The sequence below is a fragment of the Struthio camelus genome, chromosome 21, assembly GCF_040807025.1.
Source record: "Struthio camelus isolate bStrCam1 chromosome 21, bStrCam1.hap1, whole genome shotgun sequence".
Lineage (NCBI taxonomy): Eukaryota > Metazoa > Chordata > Aves > Struthioniformes > Struthionidae > Struthio > Struthio camelus.
The window spans coordinates 13,420,750-13,441,248 of NC_090962.1; the positions used below are offsets into that span (position 1 = coordinate 13,420,750).

General features: G+C 63.7%; 2 protein-coding genes across 5 annotated transcripts; one reads left to right on the forward strand and one right to left on the reverse strand.

The window, feature by feature from the left end:
• Positions 1-2,431: 2,431 nt before the first annotated feature.
• Positions 2,432-11,964, forward strand: RCC2 (regulator of chromosome condensation 2). Its single transcript, XM_068915582.1, has 12 exons — positions 2,432-2,785; positions 7,778-7,871; positions 8,119-8,262; positions 8,369-8,500; positions 8,592-8,680; positions 8,793-8,907; positions 9,907-10,073; positions 10,188-10,368; positions 10,469-10,574; positions 10,675-10,747; positions 10,895-10,972; positions 11,191-11,964. Exons 1-12 carry the CDS (start codon positions 2,432-2,434, stop codon positions 11,293-11,295), a joined length of 1,638 nt encoding a protein of 545 aa, XP_068771683.1. The 3' UTR covers positions 11,296-11,964.
• On the reverse strand, positions 11,957-20,114 carry LOC138061781 (protein-arginine deiminase type-1-like). 4 transcript variants are annotated; one of them, XM_068915579.1, is made up of 16 exons: positions 19,867-20,114; positions 19,703-19,757; positions 17,412-17,592; positions 17,235-17,307; positions 17,065-17,126; positions 16,822-16,942; positions 16,273-16,676; positions 16,095-16,198; positions 15,883-15,994; positions 15,680-15,787; positions 15,312-15,460; positions 14,943-15,087; positions 14,073-14,166; positions 13,898-13,977; positions 13,603-13,731; positions 11,957-13,526 (listed from the first exon to the last, which is right to left on the reverse strand). In XM_068915579.1, the coding sequence occupies exons 3-16, from the start codon at positions 17,535-17,537 to the stop codon at positions 13,293-13,295; spliced, it is 1,941 nt and encodes a 646-aa protein (XP_068771680.1). In that variant the 5' UTR covers positions 17,538-17,592; positions 19,703-19,757; positions 19,867-20,114; the 3' UTR covers positions 11,957-13,292. The 4 variants fall into 4 exon arrangements, with proteins under 4 accessions (XP_068771680.1, XP_068771678.1, XP_068771679.1 ...); XM_068915577.1 differs by lacking the exons at positions 19,703-19,757; positions 19,867-20,114 and adding an exon at positions 18,702-19,069 and having other exon boundaries at positions 16,273-16,451; positions 16,551-16,676; XM_068915578.1 differs by having other exon boundaries at positions 19,703-20,114.
• Positions 20,115-20,499: the final 385 nt, after the last annotated feature.

The following is a 20,499-nucleotide window of genomic DNA, read 5'->3' on the forward strand; positions in this document are numbered from 1 at the left end:
AATCCGCCCCCTTCGCAAGCACGGCCGAGGCCTTTTGAGGTGAAAAGACATGGTGGTGTGCCAAAGGCACAACGAGCTAACAGGCCAGACCTGTTCTCCGCTCCCTAAATTACCTTCCTGGGGTGGGAAAAACCAGTTTCCCGCGCCGGCGCACCCATAGCCCGGGTACTTTGGTGCAGAAGGGGGGGAAGAAACCTTCCTCATCCTCGCCTGCGGCTCTGGCTGCAGGTGTTGCCTACCCGGGTGTAAATGAGCCCCGGGATCAGTCGGAGATACCCGGAGCAAAATCTGTGCTAGGTTGTCAACAGGATGGGCAAAAAAAAAAAAAAAAGAAAAATGATGTAGTTCATGGTGACTCATGAAAATGCTGCCCCAAAAACCCAAACGTGTTTTTTCCCCAACCCAGAGCAGAGCCGGCCCTTTGTGCTCTCCCAGCAAACCTGCAGTTTAGGTTTGGGGTTTTTTTTTTTTTCTTTAAATAGTGCTGAAACTTGCTGGGTGAAGACATGGTGTGCTTGCAAAAACGCCCCGTGCACTGGCACCGGTCCTGCCCAAAGAAGCTTAAAAAAAAAAGAAAACATGCAAATTCTGGCAAATTCTGCTGCCCTCTGGGATGGCGAAACGGGCCGCATCCATGGGGAGTCCCGAAATTGCAAATATAACGCATCCCGGGGCGCCCGTGCAGCGCCTTGCACACCGCGGCTGAGTGGGCACCACGGATAACGATACCCCGGCGTGGGAATGGCAACAACGAAGATGCCAAGCGGACCCGGGCGCAATTTTGGCAAAAAGAAAAAAAAAAAGGCTCGTTTGGCAAGAAGGGGAATGTGCGCATCTTTCCCCCTTCCTTGCAAGCAGGCGAGCGGGTGCGCCTTTGCCCCCCTGCAAAAAAAGTCTCCTTGCAAGACCCTTCGTGCATGCATCTCCCCCCCCCCCCCCGCCCCGGCTGCAAAAAAAACACCCCTCTCTTTGCAAGCAGGCAAGCGCGCACATCTTTCCTCCCTGCAAAAAAAAACCTCTCCCTGCAAGAAGGGGAATCCCTTTGCGACTGGCACGAAACACCTCCTTCCTCCCCGCCCGCCGGAGTCTTCCTGTCCTAAAGATGGAGCTGTGCATGCCGCGCTGGACTTCGCAGCCTCTTCCTCTGCGAAGCGGGGGGGGGGTTTTTTGTTTTTTTTTTTCGTTTTTTTTTCCCTTTCCTGCCCATACATGTGTTTCTGTTTTGTATTGTAGCATTTGTTCGGGCGGCTCGTATTTACATTTTAAGTGCATCTGGTGGGTGGGCGCTAGAGGAGGAAAGGGAAAGAAAGAAAAAAAAAAAGAAAGAAAGAAAAACCTCCCTTTTCTGCAACAGGAAACACCACCAAAAATATTGCAAAGGCCCCGAGTTGTTGCTTGCTTTATGCTGCACTCTTCGCCCTAAAAAAACAGGTAGAGGTTTGCAATCGTGCCGGCGGGGGGGGGGGGGGGTGAAAAGGGGTGGGGGAGCACGAAGTTGGGGGGGGTTAAGGGGGAAAAAGGGATGGGGGGGTGAATTAAAAAAAAAAAAGGGGGAAGGAAGGCGGATCCACGTGGTTCAATGGGAGACAGACAGAGATCCCATTGTTCAAAATCAATAAAAAAAAAAAAAAGAAAGCAGGGGGCAGACGGAGCGGAGGGGAAGGAGGCGCGGGGGGGCGGCGGGCCGGGCCCCCCCTGCACGGCGGCGCCGGCAGCAGCGGCCGCGCGCGGGACCCGCTTCGCCTCGCTTTATTTTATTTTTTTTTTTTTGCTACTTTCCCCCCCCCCAAAAAAAAAAAAAGAAAAAAGAAACAAAACCCAACCAACAACCCCCCCCCAAACAAACAAACCAAAAAAGGCCGCAGAGGCAGCCAGCAGCAAAGCCGGGCGGCCCCCCCGAGAGCAGGTGTGGGGGTCCGGGGCGCGCGGGGAGGGTGCTGGGGGGGGGGCGGCTGCTTTTTTTTTTTTCCCCGCTTTTGCTTTTTTCCCCCTCATTTTTGCTTTTTTTCCCCCTCTCGCTTTTGCCTTTTCCCCCCGCTTTGGCTCCCCCCCGCCGCGGGCTTTTGCTTTGTCCCCCGCTTTAGCTTCCCCTCCTGCCCCCCGCGCTTTTACTTCCCTTTCGCACCGGTGGGCGCAGGCGACGACCCCCCCCAAGAGGAGGGGGGTGCGGGGGGGGGGGCAAACTCCCTTCCCGACTTGCAATCCCTTTCTTTATTTTGGGGTGCGTGCGGGTTTTTTTTTTTTTTGGGGGGGGGGGAAGAAGTGGGAGAAACCCTTTAATACAATGCCACCCTTTCCAGTTTACCCGAGGGCAGCCAATTGGGGGAAACAATAATTAATTAATTTTTTTAATTTAATTTAATTTAATTTTTTTTTCTTTCTCTCCCCGGGCCGGAGTTGCGGGGCGGGGGGGGGGGGGTTGAGGTGCGCGATGCCCCGCAGGAAGGCGGTGGCGGGGGCGGCGGCGGGGCCGCCCTGGGAGCCCGGCTCGGGCAACGGGGCTGCGCCGAGGAAGCGGCCGGCGGCGGCGGCGGCGGCAGCGGGGGGGCGGCGGCGGCCCCGCCCGGAGCGCGGCGGCGGCGGCGGCGGCGGCGGCAGCAGCGGCGGCGGCGGCGGCAGCAGCAGCGACGAGGAGGCGCCGCGCGAGCGGCGGCCGCGGGACGGCAGCCCCGGCGGGCGGCGGCCCCCCCGGCCCGGCCCCCCCGCCGCCGGCCCCCCCGCCGCCGGCCCCGCGCGGGGACAGGCCGTGGTCATCTGCGAGCCCGAGCACAGCAAGGAGCGCGTGGTGAGCTGCACCGACTCCCTACCCCCCCCCCTCCACCGATGCACCCCTGCGTCGCATCCCCCCCCCCCCCCGCTCGCCCCGTCTCCACTCAACCCCCCCCGTGCACCCCCCCATGCATGCACTAGTTGCACCCCCCGATGCACCCTGTTTTACCCGCTCGTTGCATCCCCCCATGCACCCCACTGCTGCACCCCCCCTTGGCACCCCGATGCACCCCCAATTCCTACCCTCGATGCACCCCCTTTTACCCGCTCGTTGCACCCCACCGCTGCACCCCCTCTTTGTACCCCGATGCACCCCCTAATTCCTACCCTCATTGCACCCCGATGCACCCCCTTTTACCCGCTCGTTGCACCCCACCGCTGCACCCCCTCTTTGTACCCCATTGCACCCTCTAATTCCTACCCTCCTTGCACCCACTGATGCACCCTGTTTTACCCGCTCGTTGCATCCCCCCATGCACCCCACTGCTGCACCCCCTCTTGGCACCCCGATGCACCCCCAATTCCTACCCTCGATGCACCCCCTTTTACCCGCTCGTTGCACCCCACCGCTGCACCCCCTCTTTGTACCCCGATGCACCCCCTAATTCCTACCCTCATTGCACCCCGATGCACCCCCTTTTACCCGCTCGTTGCACCCCACCGCTGCACCCCCTCTTTGTACCCCATTGCACCCTCTAATTCCTACCCTCCTTGCACCCACTGATGCACCCCGTTTTACCCGCTCGTTGCATCCCCCCATGCACCCCACTGCTGCACCCCCCCTTGGCACCCCGATGCACCCCCGAATTCCTACCCTTGTTGCACCCCCCCGATGCACCCCCTTTTACCCGCTCGTTGCACCCCACCGCTGCACCCCCTCTTTGTACCCCGATGCACCCCCTAATTCCTACCCTCGTTGCACCCCGATGCACCCCCTTTTACCCGCTCGTTGCACCCCACCGCTGCACCCCCTCTTTGTACCCCATTGCACCCCCTAATTCCTACCCTCATTGCACCCCGATGCACCCCCTTTTACCCGCTCGTTGCACCCCACCGCTGCACCCCCTCTTTGTACCCCATTGCACCCTCTAATTCCTACCCTCCTTGCACCCCGATGCACCCCCTTTTACCTGCTCATTGCATCCCCCCATGCACCCCACTGCTGCACCCCCCCTTGGCACCCCGATGCACCCCCTAATTCCTACCCTCATTTCACCCCCCAATGCACCCCATTTCACTCCCTCCTTGCACCCCCTCTTGGCACCCCATTGCACCCCCTCCTTCTCACCCTCGTTGCACCCCATTGCACTCCCTCATTGCACCCCCTCTTGGCACCCCATTCCACCCCCTAATTCCTACCCTTATTGCACCTCCGATGCACCCCGTTTTACCCGCTCGTTGCATCCTCCCATGCACCCCACTGCTGCCCCCCCGGCACCCTGATGCACCTCCCTAATTCTCACCCTCATTGCACGCACTGATGCACCCCGTTTTACCCGCTCTTTGCATCCCCCCCATGCACCCCACTGCTGAACCCCCCCTTGGCACCCCGATGCACCCCCTAATTCCTACCCTCGTTGCACCCCCGATGCACCCCATTTCACTCCCTCATTGCACCCCCCTCTTGGCACCCCAGTGCACCCCCTAATTCCTACCCTTGTTGCACCCCTGATGCACCCTGTTTTACCCGCTTGTTGCATCTCCCCCATGCACCCCACTGCTGCACCCCCCCTTGGCACCCCGATGCACCCCCTAATTCCTACCCTCGTTGCACCCCCTGATGCACCCCATTTCACTCCCTCATTGCACCCCCGCTTGGCACCCCAATGCACCCCCTAATTACTACTCTCGTGGCACCCCGATGCACCCTCTTTTACCCTCTTGTTGCACCCCACCGCTGCACCCCCTCTTTGTACCCCAGTGCACCCCCTAACGCGCACCTTCGTTGCACGCACTGATGCACCGTTTCACTCCTTCGTTGCACCCCCTCTTGGCACCCCATTGCAACCCCTAATCCCCACCGTCGTTGCACCCCTGATGCACCCCATTTCACCCCTCATTGCACCCCCCCATGCACCCCACCACTGCACCCCCTCTTGGCACTCCAATACATCCCCTAATTCCCACCCTCATTGCACCCCCTTCATTGCACCCCATTTTACTCTCTTGTTGCACCTCCCCCATCCACCCCCTCTTTGCACCCCAGAGCACCCCTTAACGTGCACCTTCGTTGCACCCCCTTAGGCACCGCATCTCACTCCCTCGTTGCACCCCATGCTGAGCCCCCAGCGCACCCCCTCTTTGCACCCCTGCTGCACCCCTTCATTGCGCACCCCTCGTGCGCCCCCATACAACCTGTAATGCACACCCTCGTTGCACCCTTTATGCACCCCGTTTTACCCCCTCGTTGCAGCCCCGCTGCACCCCTTCATTGCACCCCCCACTGAACCCCCAGTACACCCCCAATGCATGCCCTCATTGCACCCTCGATGCACCCCATTTTATCCCTTCATTGCACCACCCACTGAACCCGCAAGACACCCCCTGCTGCACCCCTTCGTTGTGCCCCCCTCATGCATGCCCCCCCACTGACCCCCAATACACCCCAAAGGACCCCCTCATGTACCCCATTTTACCCCTTCATTGCACCCCCTCATGCATCCCACCACTGCACCCCCTTTGCACCCTAATACACCCTCTCATGCACACCTTCATTGCATCCCCTTATGCACCCCATTGTTATCCCCTGTGGGCACCCCTTTAGGCACCCCCAGGACACCCCCAATGCATGCCGTCGTTGCACCCCCTTATGCACCCCATTTTACCCCTTCATTTCACCCCCTCATGCACGCCACCACTGCACCCCCTCTTTGCACCCCCAATCTGTGCCTTCATTGCACCCCCTTATGCACCCCTTTTTACCATCTCATTGAACTCCCTAGGCACCCCTATGGCACCCCCTCATGCACCCCCACTGAACCCTTAATGCACCCCCTCATTGCACCCCATTTTACTGCCTCATTGCACCCCCTCATGCACTCCCACCCCTCCCCCACATGCACCCCGTTTTATTTTGCCCCCTCAAGCACCCCTCAGTGCACCCGCTCCATGCGCCTTTGCCCTGCACCCCCTCCCTGCACCCCTTAACCCCTTAACCCTTCACGGTGCTCCCTAACGCACCCCTTTGTGCACCCCCTAAGTCACCCCATCCTTGCACCCCTCGTTGTACCCCCAAGTCACCCCCTCACTGTACCTCTTCATGCCCCCCTTCGTGACCCCCACGGCACCCTTATAATGCAGTCCCTCCCTGCCCCCTGAAGCCCCCTCCTTTGCACCCCTTTAATGCCCTCCACGGTACCCCTTCATTGCGCCCCTTTAATGCCCCCCACCATTGCACGCCCTTAATGTATTTCCTAATGCACCCCTTAATTGCACCCCCCTAAGTTGCGTCCCCAGACTGAACCCCTTAATTTCACCCCCCCACCTCGCACCTCCAAATTTTGCGTCCCTGAATTGCACCCCGCCCGAATCGCACCCTCAGCTCGCACCCCTAATGTGTACCCCCGCGTCGTCGCCTCCAGCCCCCGAGGGGGGAGCAGTTCCCCCTTTCCGCCGGGCAGCGGAGATCCCCCCGCTCTGTCCTAGCTCGTGCGGAGGGGAAGTGCAAAAATAGCTTTTGGGTTGTTTTGGCGTAATTGACCCATTTGGGGCTCGGTGGGAATTTTTTTAACGCGGTGCCCGTCGGCGGCAGCCTGGAAAATGCCCATATATAATGTATGGTGGGGCCAGGCGGGCGGGCGGGCGGGCGCTTTGAGGTTCCCGCGCGCCCGCCCAGGGCCTCTGGGGCCACGCGCATGCGCCCAGCGCCCCCCCCTTGCTTCCCCGTCCCGGCGGCCGGGCGCTCGCGACCCCTTTTCCCCCCGGTTTTGCAAACCCTAAATTGCTCCCAGGCACCCAGCGTGACGCTGAGGCCGAACCCCGTCCGTCTCCCCCCGCCGCCACCGTCACGCTCGTCCTTCCCCCCCGGCGGCGGCGTGAGCCGTGCAGACTCGCTTGGCTTTTCGGGCCGGAGCTGGTTATAGCTCCCTCTAACTCCCTCGCGGGCAAAAAGCCGAGAGAAACGCTCCGTTTTCGTGATGCGTTGACGGATCCGGGCGATTTTCATCCCGTGCAAAACCCTCCGTCGAGCCGCGCCGCGGGAACTTTGCAGCCTGGCGTTTTTGGGATGCGTCCCCAGCCGACCGGCGGGTTTAAGCCGCGGGTTTTTTTTTTTCTGACTTCCTCCTTTAAACGGGCTCAATTGCACCACGACCGCCCCGACGGCCCGGCGCTTCCCGCCGCCTCCCTGCATCCCCAAGCTGAAGCCTCCCAAACTGTGTCGGAAAGCACACAAGCTCAACCTTCCCGGGCTCGCCTCCTTGCAAACGCAGCGCTGCGGTATTTTCACCTGGGAAACGTGATTTTGCTGGCGGACGGCGGCCCCGTGCGTTTGCTTTTCCCACCCTGCGTGCGTGGCCGGCCCTTTGGGAGCTTGCAACGCCGCCAGCCCTATTCCGGGGGCGTTTTCCCCCTTTCCTTCTCGGCGGCGTTGCGGTGTCGCTCTTTAGATTGGGGGGAACCCCCCCCCCCAGCCTGATAAACGTGATTAATAAATGCGACAATCAGCTCGGCCCGGCGCTCCCGTCGGGGGCGCGCGGGAACTTCCTGCCCCTTTTTCCCGCGGCCGCCCGGGCTTCGCTGGCCCCGCGCGTGCGCCCGGCGTCGGCGCTCGGGCTCCGCAGAAACGACGGGAAATGAGGAACCGAGTGCTCGCGCGTCTGTCTGCCCGCGTTTCCCCCCCGGCGGATTTAAAAGAAAAGCCGTGCAAAGGACTAAACTTAATTCCAGGGCTGCAAAGGGCCAAACCCTGGAGCCGGCCGAGCCCCGCGGTGCGCCGAGCCCCTGCCAACCCTCCTCTTTGCTCCTTCCCCCGAGGAAGCTGACGGTTTTTTTTCTCTGCCCCTTGCAGAAACTTGAAGGCTCCAAGTGCAGAGGACAACTGCTCATATTCGGAGCCACCAACTGGGACTTGATCGGCCGGAAAGAAGTGCCTAAGCAGCAAGGCAAGAGAAACCCCCCCCGTCCGGCGGGCCGGGGGAGGCACCAGGCCCGGTCCGAAGGGTTGGTGAACTAAAACTCTGAGAAAAGGTGCAAAAAAAAAAAAAAAAAAAAACCACCCTAAAAACCCAAAGCAGCGACTCGAGGCGCCTGATCCCACCTGGATTTCTTTTTTTTTTCGGGGGAGGTTTATTTATTTCTTTAAAAAAAAAAAAAAACCTCTTTTTTTTTCCCCCCCCCCGCCCTGTGCAGCTGCTTATCGTAACCTGGGCCAAAACCTGTGGGGGCCGCACAGGTACGGGTGTCTCTCAGGTATTCGGGTGCGGACGGTGGTGTCGGGCCCCTGCGCCGCTCACAGCCTGCTCGTCACCGCCGAGGGCAAGCTCTGGAGCTGGGGTGAGCCGCTGTGCATCCCCCCTCCCCACCCCAACCCGCCCCGAAAGCAAGGCGGGGGGGTTAAAGCAGCAAACTTCCCCCCCCCCCCGCTTACCCCGCTCCGCAGGTCGCAACGAGAAGGGGCAGCTGGGCCACGGCGACACCACGCGCGTGGAAGCCCCCAAGCTCATCGAGGCGCTCGCCGGCGAGGCCATCGTGCTGGCCGCCTGCGGGCGCAACCACACGCTGGCCCTGACGGGTACGGGCCCCCCGGCGAGGGCCGCGGTCCCGCCAAACCCTCCGCCCGATTTTATTCCCACCTCTCCCCTCCGCCCCCCCCCCCCCGGCAGAGAGCGGCTCCGTCTTCGCCTTCGGGGAGAACAAGATGGGACAGCTCGGCCTCGGCAACCAAACGGACGCCGTCCCCAGCCCCACGCAGGTAATTCGCCTCCTTTTTCTCTCCCCCCCCGCACCGTGGCCGCCGCTGCTGCCCCCCCCCCTCCAGCCGAAACCCTTCCGGGCTGCTCCGCACCGCCTCCGTCTCTTTGCAGATCATGTACAACGGGCAGCCCATCACCAAAATGGCCTGCGGGGCTGAATTCAGCATGATCATGGACTGCAAAGGAAACCTCTATTCCTTCGGCTGCCCCGAATACGGCCAGCTGGGTAGGGCAGCGTTTCGGGGGGCGGGCTCGTCCCCCCGGGCCGCGCTCCAAAACCCCCGGACCCCCTCCCCGTCTTTGCACCCCTTGCTTTTCCCCCTTTAATGCCCCCCCACCATTGCACACCCCAATGCACCCCCTAATTGCACCCCTCCACGCACCCCGCGATTGCACCCCCCCTCCCTAATGCACCCCCTAATTGCACCCCTCCACGCACCCCGCGATTGCACCCCCCCTCCCTAGTGCACCCCCGAATTGCACCCCTCCACGCACCCCGCGATTGCACCCCCCTCCCTAGTGCACCCCCTAATTGCACCCCTCCACGCACCCCACAATTGCACCCCCCCAGTGCACCCCCGAATTGCACCCCTCCACGCACCCCGCGATTGCACCCCCCCTCCCTAGTGCACCCCCGAATTGCACCCCTCCACGCACCCCACAATTGCACCCCCCCTCCCTAGTGCACCCCCGAATTGCACCCCTCCACGCACCCCACAATTGCACCCCCCCAGTGCACCCCCGAATTGCACCCCTCCACGCACCCCGCGATTGCACCCCCCCTCCCTAGTGCACCCCCGAATTGCACCCCTCCACGCACCCCGCGATTGCACCCCCCTCCCTAGTGCACCCCCGAATTGCACCCCTCCACGCACCCCGCGATTGCACCCCCCTCCCTACTGCACCCCCGAATTGCACCCCTCCACACACCCCGCGATTGCACCCCCCTCCCTAGTGCACCCCCTAATTGCACCCCTCCACGCACCCTGCGATTGCACCCCCCTCCCTAGTGCACCCCCTAATTGCACCCCTCCACGCACCCCACGATTGCACCTCCCCTAAGTTGTATCCCCAGGATGAGCCCCTTAATTGCACCCCCCCCCAAGTTGCACCGCCAAATTTGCATCCCTTAATTGCAGCCCACCCACCCACTCCCCCCAAATCGCATCCTCAGCTCGCACCCCTTATTTCTCCTTTCCCCCCGTTTCTCACCCGGCGCCCGCAGGGCACAACTCGGACGGCAAGTTCATCGCCCGGGCGCAGCGCATCGAGTACGACTGCGAGCTGGTGCCCCGCCGCGTGGCCATCTTCATCGAGAAGACCAAAGACGGGCAGATCCTGCCCGTCCCCAACGTGGTGGTGCGGGACGTGGCCTGCGGGGCCAACCACACGGTGAGACAAGCTGGCAGCCGGCGTTGCCTGCACCGAGCGGGCCGGGTCTGGTGGGGCCGGCGCCCCGCTCAGCGCCGTCTCCCCTCTCTCCCTCCCTCCCTCCCCTTTGGCCAGCTGGTGCTGGACTCCCAGAAACGCGTTTTCTCCTGGGGCTTCGGCGGCTACGGCCGGCTGGGCCACGCCGAGCAGAAGGACGAGATGGTGCCGCGGCTGGTGAAGCTCTTCGACTTCCCGGGCCGGGGGGCGGCGCAGATCTACGCCGGCTACACGTGCTCCTTCGCCGTCAGCGAGACAGGTCGGGGCGTTATCCCAGCCCGACTTGAGTCGCCGGCTCGGGCACCCGGCGGCTTGCTGCACCCCCCCCCTCTTTTTTTTTTTCACCCCCTTGCTCGCAGGCGGCCTCTTTTTCTGGGGAGCCACCAACACCTCGCGCGAGTCGACCATGTACCCCAAAGCGGTGCAGGACCTGTGCGGCTGGAAAATCCGCAGCTTGGCCTGCGGGTGAGCGGCGGCTCGCGCTTCCTTACCCCCGGCCGACCCCCCCGGCCGGCCGGCCGCGCTCAGCGGGCGCCCCCTCCTTCCCGACCCGCTTGCCTTGCAGGAAGAGCAGCATCCTGGTGGCGGCCGACGAGAGCACCATCAGCTGGGGCCCCTCGCCCACCTTCGGGGAGCTGGTAAGGAAGGGGCCGGCGCCGGGGGCCAGGAGCGAGGAACGGGGGGGGCGGTTTTTTGTGGGGGGGGGGGGGGCGGGAGGTGGGTATTTGGGGTTTTTTTGGGGTTTGTTTTGTTTGTTTTTTCCGGGCGCCCTCGGTTTCCCGCAGGGCTACGGCGACCACAAGCCCAAGTCGTCCACGGCGGCCCAAGAGGTGAAGACCCTGGACGGGATCTACACGGAGCAGGTGAGGGTGCCCCTCGCAGCCGGGACACGGCCGGAGTTTCGGGGGGGGGGGGGGGCGCGGAAAAACGCGGAAAAACCCCGAGGGAGGCGAGGCCGCTGAGGCCCGACGCGCTCGAGACACCCGCCGGCGTGGAAAAACGCTGAAAGCGGCGCCTCTGGGAGGTGACACCCCGTTTGGGGGTTTTTGTCCCCCCCCCACCCCCCCCCCCCAAAACCTAGGTGGCCATGGGCTATGCCCACTCGCTGGTGATCGCCCGCGACGAGAGCGAAGCGGAGAAGGAGAAGCTGCGCCGGCTGCCGGAGTACAACCCGCGCACCGTCTGAGGCGCCCCCCCGGCGCCTTTGCCCGCTCCCCTCCCGCTTCCAAAGTGTTTGTTCCTTTCGAAGACCGTTCCTCGGGGCTCGCAACCCCCCCCCCCCGAGCGTAGCAGGACCTTTTGGCATATACAGGCTTTTTCTCCACCACCCCCGCCCCCTTTTTTTTTTTTTTTTAATTTTTGCAGGGGGACCGATGGAGATTTTATTTCTCTTTATTTTATTCCCCCCACCCACCCCACCCTGCAGCCACAAATGCTCTGGAATTTGCAGAGCCAAATTTTGGCTCCCTGAATGCATTTGTGCCTTGGGAATTTGCCCCCCCCACCGGCTCCGGGGACGCGCGGGAGCCACCTCCGAGGTATCGGTCCGCCCGCCCCGCACGATGCTGCTTTGCCCCTGTCCCATCGGAAACCTCCGCTCCGGCAATTTTGGGGGCGGGGGGAGCAACACGATGGTGAAAAATGCCAGGGCTGGGAGATGGGCTGAGGCTCTCGCAGCGGGGACCGGAGCGGAGATCACCCCCCCCCCCAAAACCGGGCTTCATGCACCCCGAGCATCTCAGGGCTGGGAGGAGAGGGGTGCCGGATCCGGCCCCTTTCCCCTTTGCTGTGAAATGGGAAGTTTGTGCAGGATTTTGGGGGTTGTCTTTTTTTTATATATATATATATATATATATATATATAAATATATATATATATATATATTCCTCCCGCCGCCCCCCCCTTCCCGTATTTCTCATTTCCCCTCTTTCAGCCGCAGCCTGGTTATCTGCCAAAAGCGCCTCCTGCGGCCCCGCTGCGCACTGTGCTGGAGAAACGAGGTGCCTTTTCCTGCGGAGCGCCGCCCCGCTCTGCTCCGCCGCCGCCCGCCCCCCCGGGCGACGCTTCCCCTTCCCATCGCGCCGGCGGGTCGCGCGCGCCTCGGGGCGACGCTGCCGAGTTGCTGTCACGCGGCCGTGCGGGGACTCTTGCCGTACTTACCGAAAAAGGGTTTTTGGGGTTTTTTTTTTGATTTTTTTTTTTTGATTTTGATTTTTTTTTCCCCAGTTGCTTTGGGGGTTTGGGTTTTTTTAATTTTTGTCTCATGTGTGCGTGTGCGTGCGTATGTTAGAGATAAAAGAAAAAAAAAATCTTCCAGAACAAGGAGAGCAGCCGGGCGGCGAAGTTGCACCTTTCGGCTCCGGGCTGCTTTAGCAATATTGGCCTTCCCCGCTCACCGAATGCAGTACGTTAGGAGGAATCCTTGCATGACGGCCAGGAAAAGGGGTTTCGAGAGAACGGCAAAAAAAAAAAAAATCCACTTTCACCTCCCCCCCCCCAAAAAAAAAAAAAAGTTCGTTTCGGCTGGGTTTGTCGCAGCCGGCAGGATGCTAAAAGCAATTTAAACCTTATTTGTGCTTTTTTGGTGCCCGTCTCGCCCCGTTTGCCGCCTTGTTCTGAGAGCGGGCGAGCGCTGGAGCAGGGGCTCGAAATAAAGAGTAATAACACAACACGAGGAGCCCGGAACGATTTTTAATGTAGGTGAGACGCCAGGGTCCTGGTTTAGTGCTGTAACTGTCTTCTCATGGGGGTTTGGGTGGGGGTTGGTTTTTTTTGTTGTTTTTTTGGGTTTTTTTTTTTTTTTTACATTTCTTGGAGTACATGTTTAAATAAACGCCGTCGTTGTGTACGCCCCCGGGCTCCGCCGTCTCCGCTCCTCCCGTCCCCCGCGTGCCAATTTTCGGCTCGCCATAAGCGGCGGCGTCGAGCCCAAAAAATCCCCCCCGCAGCCGCCCGCCCCGGCTCCGATGCCCCGGCGTCCCCCCATCCTCGCTGCTCCCCGCTTAATTTTTCCCACCTCGAGGGCGCACGGGGTGGGGGCAGTTTTCCTCCCCCCCCCCCCCAAAAAAAAGCCCATGGGTAGCGTTAGAGGGCACCAGCCTGCTGGGAAGAGGCTCCTCCAGCCCCGAAACGGAGGGTCGAGCTGGGGTGGGGGGGGACGATGGGGGGAGCCCGGCGGGCGCCTCAGGGCACCATGTGCCACCACTTGAAGGAGAAGGGCTGGCGGCGCACGTTGGTGCCGCAGTGGACGTCGCCGGCCAGCGCGTGGTAGGAGGAGTAGTCGTCGATGAAGGTGCAGGTGAGCCCCAGGGGCTCCAGCAGGGACCGGACCTTCTCCTCCAGGCAGCACCGCCCACGGACGACCGGCCCGAAGGGCTTGGGGATGCCCAGGTGCCTGCCCAGCACCAGCATGTTCACCTGCGGCGCGGGACGGGACCGGCGTGAGCCCCCCCGCTGCGCCGCCGGCCGAGCCCCCCGGCCCGCCGCTTCTCACCACGTCGGGGAAAAACGCCTGGGCGCCGCCGTCGCCGTCGGCCTGGAAGAGCTGGGGCACGTCCACGATGTCCCTCTCGCTCAAGCCCAGCTCCCGCTTGAGGACGTCCCTGTTCCAGCCGATGCAGCTCTGCCGGGGGGCCGGCCGGGGCTGAGCGCCGCCTGCCCCGTCGTCGTCCCCCCACCACCACTTCCCGCAGCCCCTTTTGGGGGGCGCCGGGGGGTCCTGCTCTGCCCCCCTCGTGCCGCGGCCAGGAGGCGGCACGAGGGGGCTGCCCGCTGCCGCCCTCCCTCACCTGCACGAAGTCGTTGTACTTCCGCAGGGCTTCGTTAGCCAGAACCTCGTTTATCGTCGGCTTGGAGACCTCCTGCAGCCCTGCGGGCAGGGGAGAAAACACCCCGCCGGGAGTTTTGCCCCACAATAACGTGGGGCCGCCGGGCTACGGCGCAGGGGAGGGCGGCACGTCCTACCCTCGAACATCGCCGCCTCGCCGTAGCCCTCGTCTCGCTTCTCCTTGAGGAGCCGGTAGCAGGCGCTGGGGCTGGCCAAGAGCAGCCGGAAACCCTGCGGGAACAGGGTGGAGAGGTTGGCCGAGGAGGGGTGGCCCGGAAGAAGGTCGGGGGCCGAACAGCCTGCCGCTGGGCTCATGCGCAGGATGCAGCAGAGCTGGGGCAGGTGGGATGCTGTGGAGATGCTGTGGGTGGGATGCTGCAGAGTTGGGGCAGGTGGGATGCTGTGGAGATGGGGCAGGTGGGATGCTGTGGAGATGCTGCGGGTGGGATGCTGCAGAGATGGGGCAGGTGGGATGCTGTGGAGATGGGGCAGGTGGGATGCTGTGGAGATGGGGCAGGTGGGATGCTTTGGAGATGCTGTGGGTGGGATGCTGTGGAGATGGGGCAGGTGGGATGCTGTGGAGATGCTGTGGGTGGGATGCTGCGGAGATGGGGCAGGTGGGATGCTGTGGAGATTCTGCGGGTGGGATGCTGCGGAGATGGGGCAGGTGGGATGCTGTGGAGAGGGGGCAGGTGGGATGCTGTGGAGATGCTGCGGGTGGGATGCTGCGGAGATGGGGCAGGTGGGATGCTGTGGAGATGCTGCGGGTGGGATGCTGCGGAGATGGGGCAAGTGGGATGCTGTGGAGATTCTGCGGGTGGGATGCTGTGGAGATGGGGCAGGTGGGATGCTGTGGAGATGCTGTGGGTGGGATGCTGCGGAGCTGGGGCAGGTGGGATGCTGTGGAGATGCTATGAGTCGGATGCTGCGGAGATGGGGCAGGTGGGATGCTGTGGAGATGCTATGAGTCGGATGCTGCGGAGATGGGGCAGGTGGGATGCGTTCACCTGCCGGTCGGGAGCCGGGACGAAGGTGAGGAACTCATCGACGTGGCCAACGGCGAGCCAGTCGGAGAAAAGCTCCACGGGCGCCTGCACTTGCTGGGCGAAAAGGAAGTTCCTGACGGCTTTCGCCATCCGCCGGCCGCCGAACCTGGGGGGCGAGGGCGGGCTGAGCGGCGCCGGAGGCGCGAGGAAGAGGAGCAGCCGGCTGGGGACGGGGCAGGAGGAGCGGGGCTGGCCGCTCGCCCAGCCCGCCACCCGTGTGCCCGCCCTCGGAGGGGTGATTTTTTTTTTTTGCAAGGGTTTTTTGCACTATGGGTGGCTTTAGTGGAGGAGAAGGCTGCGTCGGTGGAGCAACCGGGGGGGCATCCTCACCTGGGGAAGCTGCTGCCCACCAGGATGCGCCCCAGCGGGTACTCCTTGCCCCGGACCGTCACAGGCGGGCTCACCTCCAGGTTCCCGAAGGAATCGAGGCCGGAGGCGCCTTCCTGCGCCTCCCGGGCCACGTAGCCGAAATCAGGGCCCTTCGGGGGAGGTGGGGGGAGGCAAAGCAGCAATAAAACTCAGAAAGCCCCCTCACCTACTTGCCCCCCCCACCCCCACTTTGCTGAGACTGCAAAACCTCATCCCCCTCTGCACAAAAACGCTCCCAAATAATCTCGCTCGCAGCCGGAAATCCCTTTTCCAGGCGAGCCGAAGGAGGGGACCCCAAAGCCGGGGTTGGGGGGGGGGGATGTGGGTACCAGGATGTGCTTGACGGGAAAGTCCTTCAGCCCCCGGTCGCGGGGCGAGTCGAAGACCACGGGGAACGTCTTATGGGGAGCCTGCACGTAGCCGAACTCGATCTCGTCCTGGCAGAGGGGAGCGGAGAGGGGAAAAGAGACCGGGCTCGAGGCTCGGCCGCCCGCCGAGGGCTGCAGCGGGGCAGCCCAGCCCCGGCGCCCACCTGAATCCAGCGGTCGTGGCGGTTCTCCACCAGCGGGCAGACGGTGACGGAGCAGTTGGCTCGCTGGGCCAGCGCGCTCACGGCGGCCACAAAGTCCTGGTTGTCGGCCACGCTGCAAGCCGAGGGGAGAGGGATGAGGCTGAGCCGCCGGCGGTGGCGGTGGCAGTGGCGGTGGAGGTGGTGGTGGTGGTGGTGGTGGTGGTGGCACCCACCTGCACACGTAGACCTCCACGGGCGCCAAGGTGTTGGGCGTCATGATCCAGGGGGCCACGCGGAAAACCACCGTGTCCGTGAAGATGGGCGTCTCCAGCAAGCCCTGGGGAGCAGGGGCGCCGGGTCGGCGGGGCGGCGCGGTGGGCGACGTCCCGCTCGGCCGGGCCCGGGCGTTACCTTCTCCGAGCTGTCCAAGAGCGTCACGTGGAAAGCCACCAGCCCGGCAAAGCCGGTGTCCGGGAAGCAGAGCCCCTCCACGTAGAAGACGCTCTCCTCCTGGTGCCGGCTGGGCTTCACGGCATAGGAGAGCTTCTCGCCCCCCAGGACGTGCTTGTACTCCTCCGGCGAGAGGCCGCCTGGGCGAGCAGAGCAGCCCCGGGTGACACATTTTTTTTGGGGGTCGCACGGAGAGGGGTCGGCGTCTCCCCGCCACCGAAAACCTCGCCGGTACTCACTGCCGCCGTAGAAAACGCCGACTTTGTCGGCGTCGTTGAAGCTCACGTGGAGGACGAGCCGGTGGCCGGTGAAGATGGTGCGGGGACCTCGCGTCCGCAGCACCATCTGCGACATGTCCTTGAGGTCTAGTGGAGAGGGGGGCGAGGACGTCTGCCGCGAGCCGGGAAAAACCACCCCAGGGGCTACCCCCGGCAGCTCCCCTTGGAAAATCCACAGAGCCTCCCCCCACCCCAAAAAAATAAATAAATAAAAATAAAATCAAGCCGGTACCCTCGTAGGAGCGGACGGCGGCGTCGCGGTTATCCGTCTTGCCGGGCGGCGCGGGCTCGTCGCGGTCGCAGTTCACCAGCAGGATGGCCCCGTGCCCCTCGGGGCCCCACGTCCACGTCCGCTGCGGGGAGCGGGGCCCAAACTGAGCCACCCCACCGCCACGGCACCGTCCCCGGCAAGAGCACGGCGGTCCCGGCCGCGGGACCCCCACCCTGGCCGGGTCATCGCGATGGCATGCCCTACCTTGTCCAGCAGCGTCTTGTTGACGGCCCCGCTGCGGCTGGTGTCGGCGTCCAGGGAGACGTCTGCGGGCGGAGGGATGCTCGAGGTTGGGGGGGGACGGGGGACCGGCCACCCCGTTTTCGGCGGCGGCCGTCACCGGGGCGTCGGGGACCGTCGGCGGCGCTACTTACCCACGCAGGTGAGGTACAGCATGGCTCTGCCCACCGGCACCCCGCCGTCCTCGCCGAAGTAGGATACCCGGACCTGCGCCGGAGAGGGTTTGCTCGCCGGGCGGCCAAACCGGGGGGCGGGAGGGGGGGGAGAGGGAGCCCGGCGCGGGCAGGCTGCCGGCGGCGGGGGAAGCCCACCTTCTCGTCGCCCACGTCCCTGCTGAGCGCCTCCATGCTCAGCAGCAGCTCCGCGCCGGCCCCCAGCGGCCAGCGGGCCACGCTCGACGGCAGCTTCACGCTCTGCCCGTCCCGCACCACGTACATTTTCACGCCGGCCGTGGCCTGGGCGTGAAACGAGGCGGCATCCCTGGGCGCCGACCTGCGAGGGATTTAGCGGCCGGTGGGGCGGGAAACCCCCCCGCCCCCGGCGCCTCCTCCGAGCCAAATCCCCGGGGTTTTGCACATCCCCGACGGGGGGGGGGGGTGTCAAGGTCCTTCGGGCGAAGCCGGTGACCCGGCCAGCAGGGAATCGCTGGCGGTCTGGCAGGAGCGGAGTGGAAATCCCGACCCGCGAGGAGGAGGAGGAGGGAGGAGGAAGGAGCTCGGGAGGGAGGTGGGAGGGCGCCCCAAAGAGGAGGGGGTTCGTCAGCCTGGGAACCGGCTCGTTTTGGCCCCAGCGGGGGGGGGGGTGGTGGTGGGGACGCATTTAGGGGAAAAAGGGAATGAATAAATAAATAAAAAATAAATAAAGAGCCGAGCTCCCACCCCAGCTTAGCACAGGGCGTTAAGAAAACAGAAACCCGCGCATGAAAAGCTCTTGAAACTGGTTTGGGGCCAGAAACGCTGATAAACCACACGCATGCATGGAGGCGGCGTGCCCCGGCAAGAAAAGCCGCGGTCCTTCGCCTTCTCGGCAGTCGGAGACCCCGAAACGAGGGAAAACTCGGCCTCGGCGGGGCCGAAGGACGGTGCTTGGAGGAGACCGAGCCGCCGCGGCCCCTAAGCAGCCGGGAAAGGTGGGCGAAGCCTCGGCAAGGAGGAGCGGGCAGGGGAAAGGTAATTCCCCTCCGGGGCCTTGAACCCGGCCCTCTCCTCCTCCGCGGTTAGCGGCCGCCGGGGCTCCCTTCCCGCGAGCAGGCGGAGGGAGCAGCAAGAGAAATGCAGCCCGTCGGCCCCCGGCCCCGGCCCTCGGCCCCTTTGATGCTAGAAAAGCTTTTTTTTTTTTTTTTCCTCCCCCATCCTCCCATTTAGCATCTCCCCATGAAACATCCCGTTTGCGGGGCAACAAGTGCTGAAATTTCATCCTGGGGAGGAAAAAAAAAAAAAAGAAAAAAACCAAACCAAACAAAAAAAAAAACCCCAAAAAGGTGTCACCTCCTCCGCCGAACGCGACGGCTTCGCCTCTCACCGGCTAAGCCCAGGGCGAGCTATTTTTCCCGGGGCCCTGCCCGCTCCCCGGGTGTAAAGCCGGCGGCGGCGGCGCCTTACCCGCAGACGTCGACGGCCAGCTCGGTGCCCAGCACGCAGACGGTGCTGGTGGGGCGCTGGGTGGAGAGCTGGACCAGGCGCTGCTGGGCCATGCCGGCGCCCCGGCCGCCCGCTGCCACGCTCGGCGCCGAGTGCCCCGGCGCCCGGCCCCCGCGGGATTATAAAGCCCGGGCGCCCGCTCACCCCCCGCACGCACACGCGGGGAGGGGATTAACCGGGGCCTGATCCCACCTCCGGGCCGGCTGCCACTTGCCCGGTCGGGCGCGCGCGCGGTGCCGTGGCCGCGCCAAAAGGCACCGATTGTTTGGGTGGGAAAAGGGCCGTTTCCTCGGCGGCCGGGCAGCCGCCCACCCCTCTTTCCCACGCTGCGCCCGCCTTTCGGGGGCCCTTTTCCACCACCCGCCCCCCTTCCCACCCCCAGAAAGCGCTTCGCAGAGGCAAGGCTGAACCTAACGGATGCCGCGGCCCTCGCTAAACCCACGTCATGAAATATTCAGCGTGACCCGGGCGCGGAGCCAGCGCGGAGGAGACGCTGCGCGGCGCTCGGGCGGGCTCCGAGCTGCCCGCAGCTGCAAAGCTCCCCGAGCTCCTCGGCGGCCGACCGAGGGTTTTGCCCCCGCTTCTCCCAGCTGGAGAAACCGGGATGCAAACGGTCCTGGTCGCGCTTCCTTTTTTTTTTTTTTTTTTTGGGGGGGAGTGGGATTTGAGATGCGCTCGGATTTTTTTTTGTTGTCCGGGAGCGGCAAGCGGCCCCGGGCTGCGGCGGGTCTCGCTGGGAGGAGGGCGCCGGGGGCAAGGCTCGTCGCGAATTCAGCACCCGAAACGCGGAGAGCCGCTCGGCACCCCCCACGTTGGCCGCTTTCTGCTGGCCCCAGCGCGATGCAGGGGAGCAAACCCCGGCGCAGCCCGAGCCGGGCTTTGTCCGACCTTGTTTTACTTGAACAACCCTCCCGGCGTAGGCGACGCACATTTGCAGATGCACCTGTCCCCCTCCAACTCACAGCGCGGTGCGTGCTCCGCTGTTACTAAATCCAGGATTGCCTCACGGTGCCCGGGCTGGAGAAGGCAGGAGCAGCTCAGCAAAGACATACCCGGGGGGAAAACACATCCCGTGCAGCTAGGTATTATCTTTGCGGCCCCTGGGGGAAGGAGGGCTGCGCCTCACCTTCCGCATCGTCCCTCCGAACCGGAGCGCCTGACCCTGCTGGTGAACTTCTGAACCCAAATTCTCCAGCCCAGCCCTGACGCCCCAAAGCTGCTAGCTGTGCCTCCGCTCCAGCGCCCCGGTGGTCTCCCTGCGCCCTGCGGGGGCAAGGGCAGCCAGCGGCAGAGCCGGACGAGAGGTCGCCCCTGCGCGCCGCGGTGCAGCGCCGCACCGGCATCGGGTAACGCTCGCGCGGCTCCGTGACAAAGGAGTCACCTGTTTTCGGACGGTTTCAGTTCCTGATCCGGTTTCCTGCTGGGCTAGGGCAGTGCCCGCGCGAGGAAAGGGCGGGACGGCGTCGCCTGGCTTAGGTCTGACCTGGGGAAATGCCTCGGTTTTGGGGCAGCGGAGGGGTCGGAAAGGCACCGCCGCACGTCACAGCTCGCCAGGGAGGCAGCAAAGGGCCGGCGAGCTCCCGCGAGCGAGACGCGGGGGCCAGAAACTAATGGCAAAAGGTCCGGCCAATGCGACCTGGGGCGAGGAAGTCGCACCCAGAGCTACGCCTCGGCGCGGGGCGACGCGTGCTTTGCTCGCCACTTGCAACTTGTGCTTGGCTGAGAGGCACAGCCCCGAGGGGACCTTTTTGCCGATACA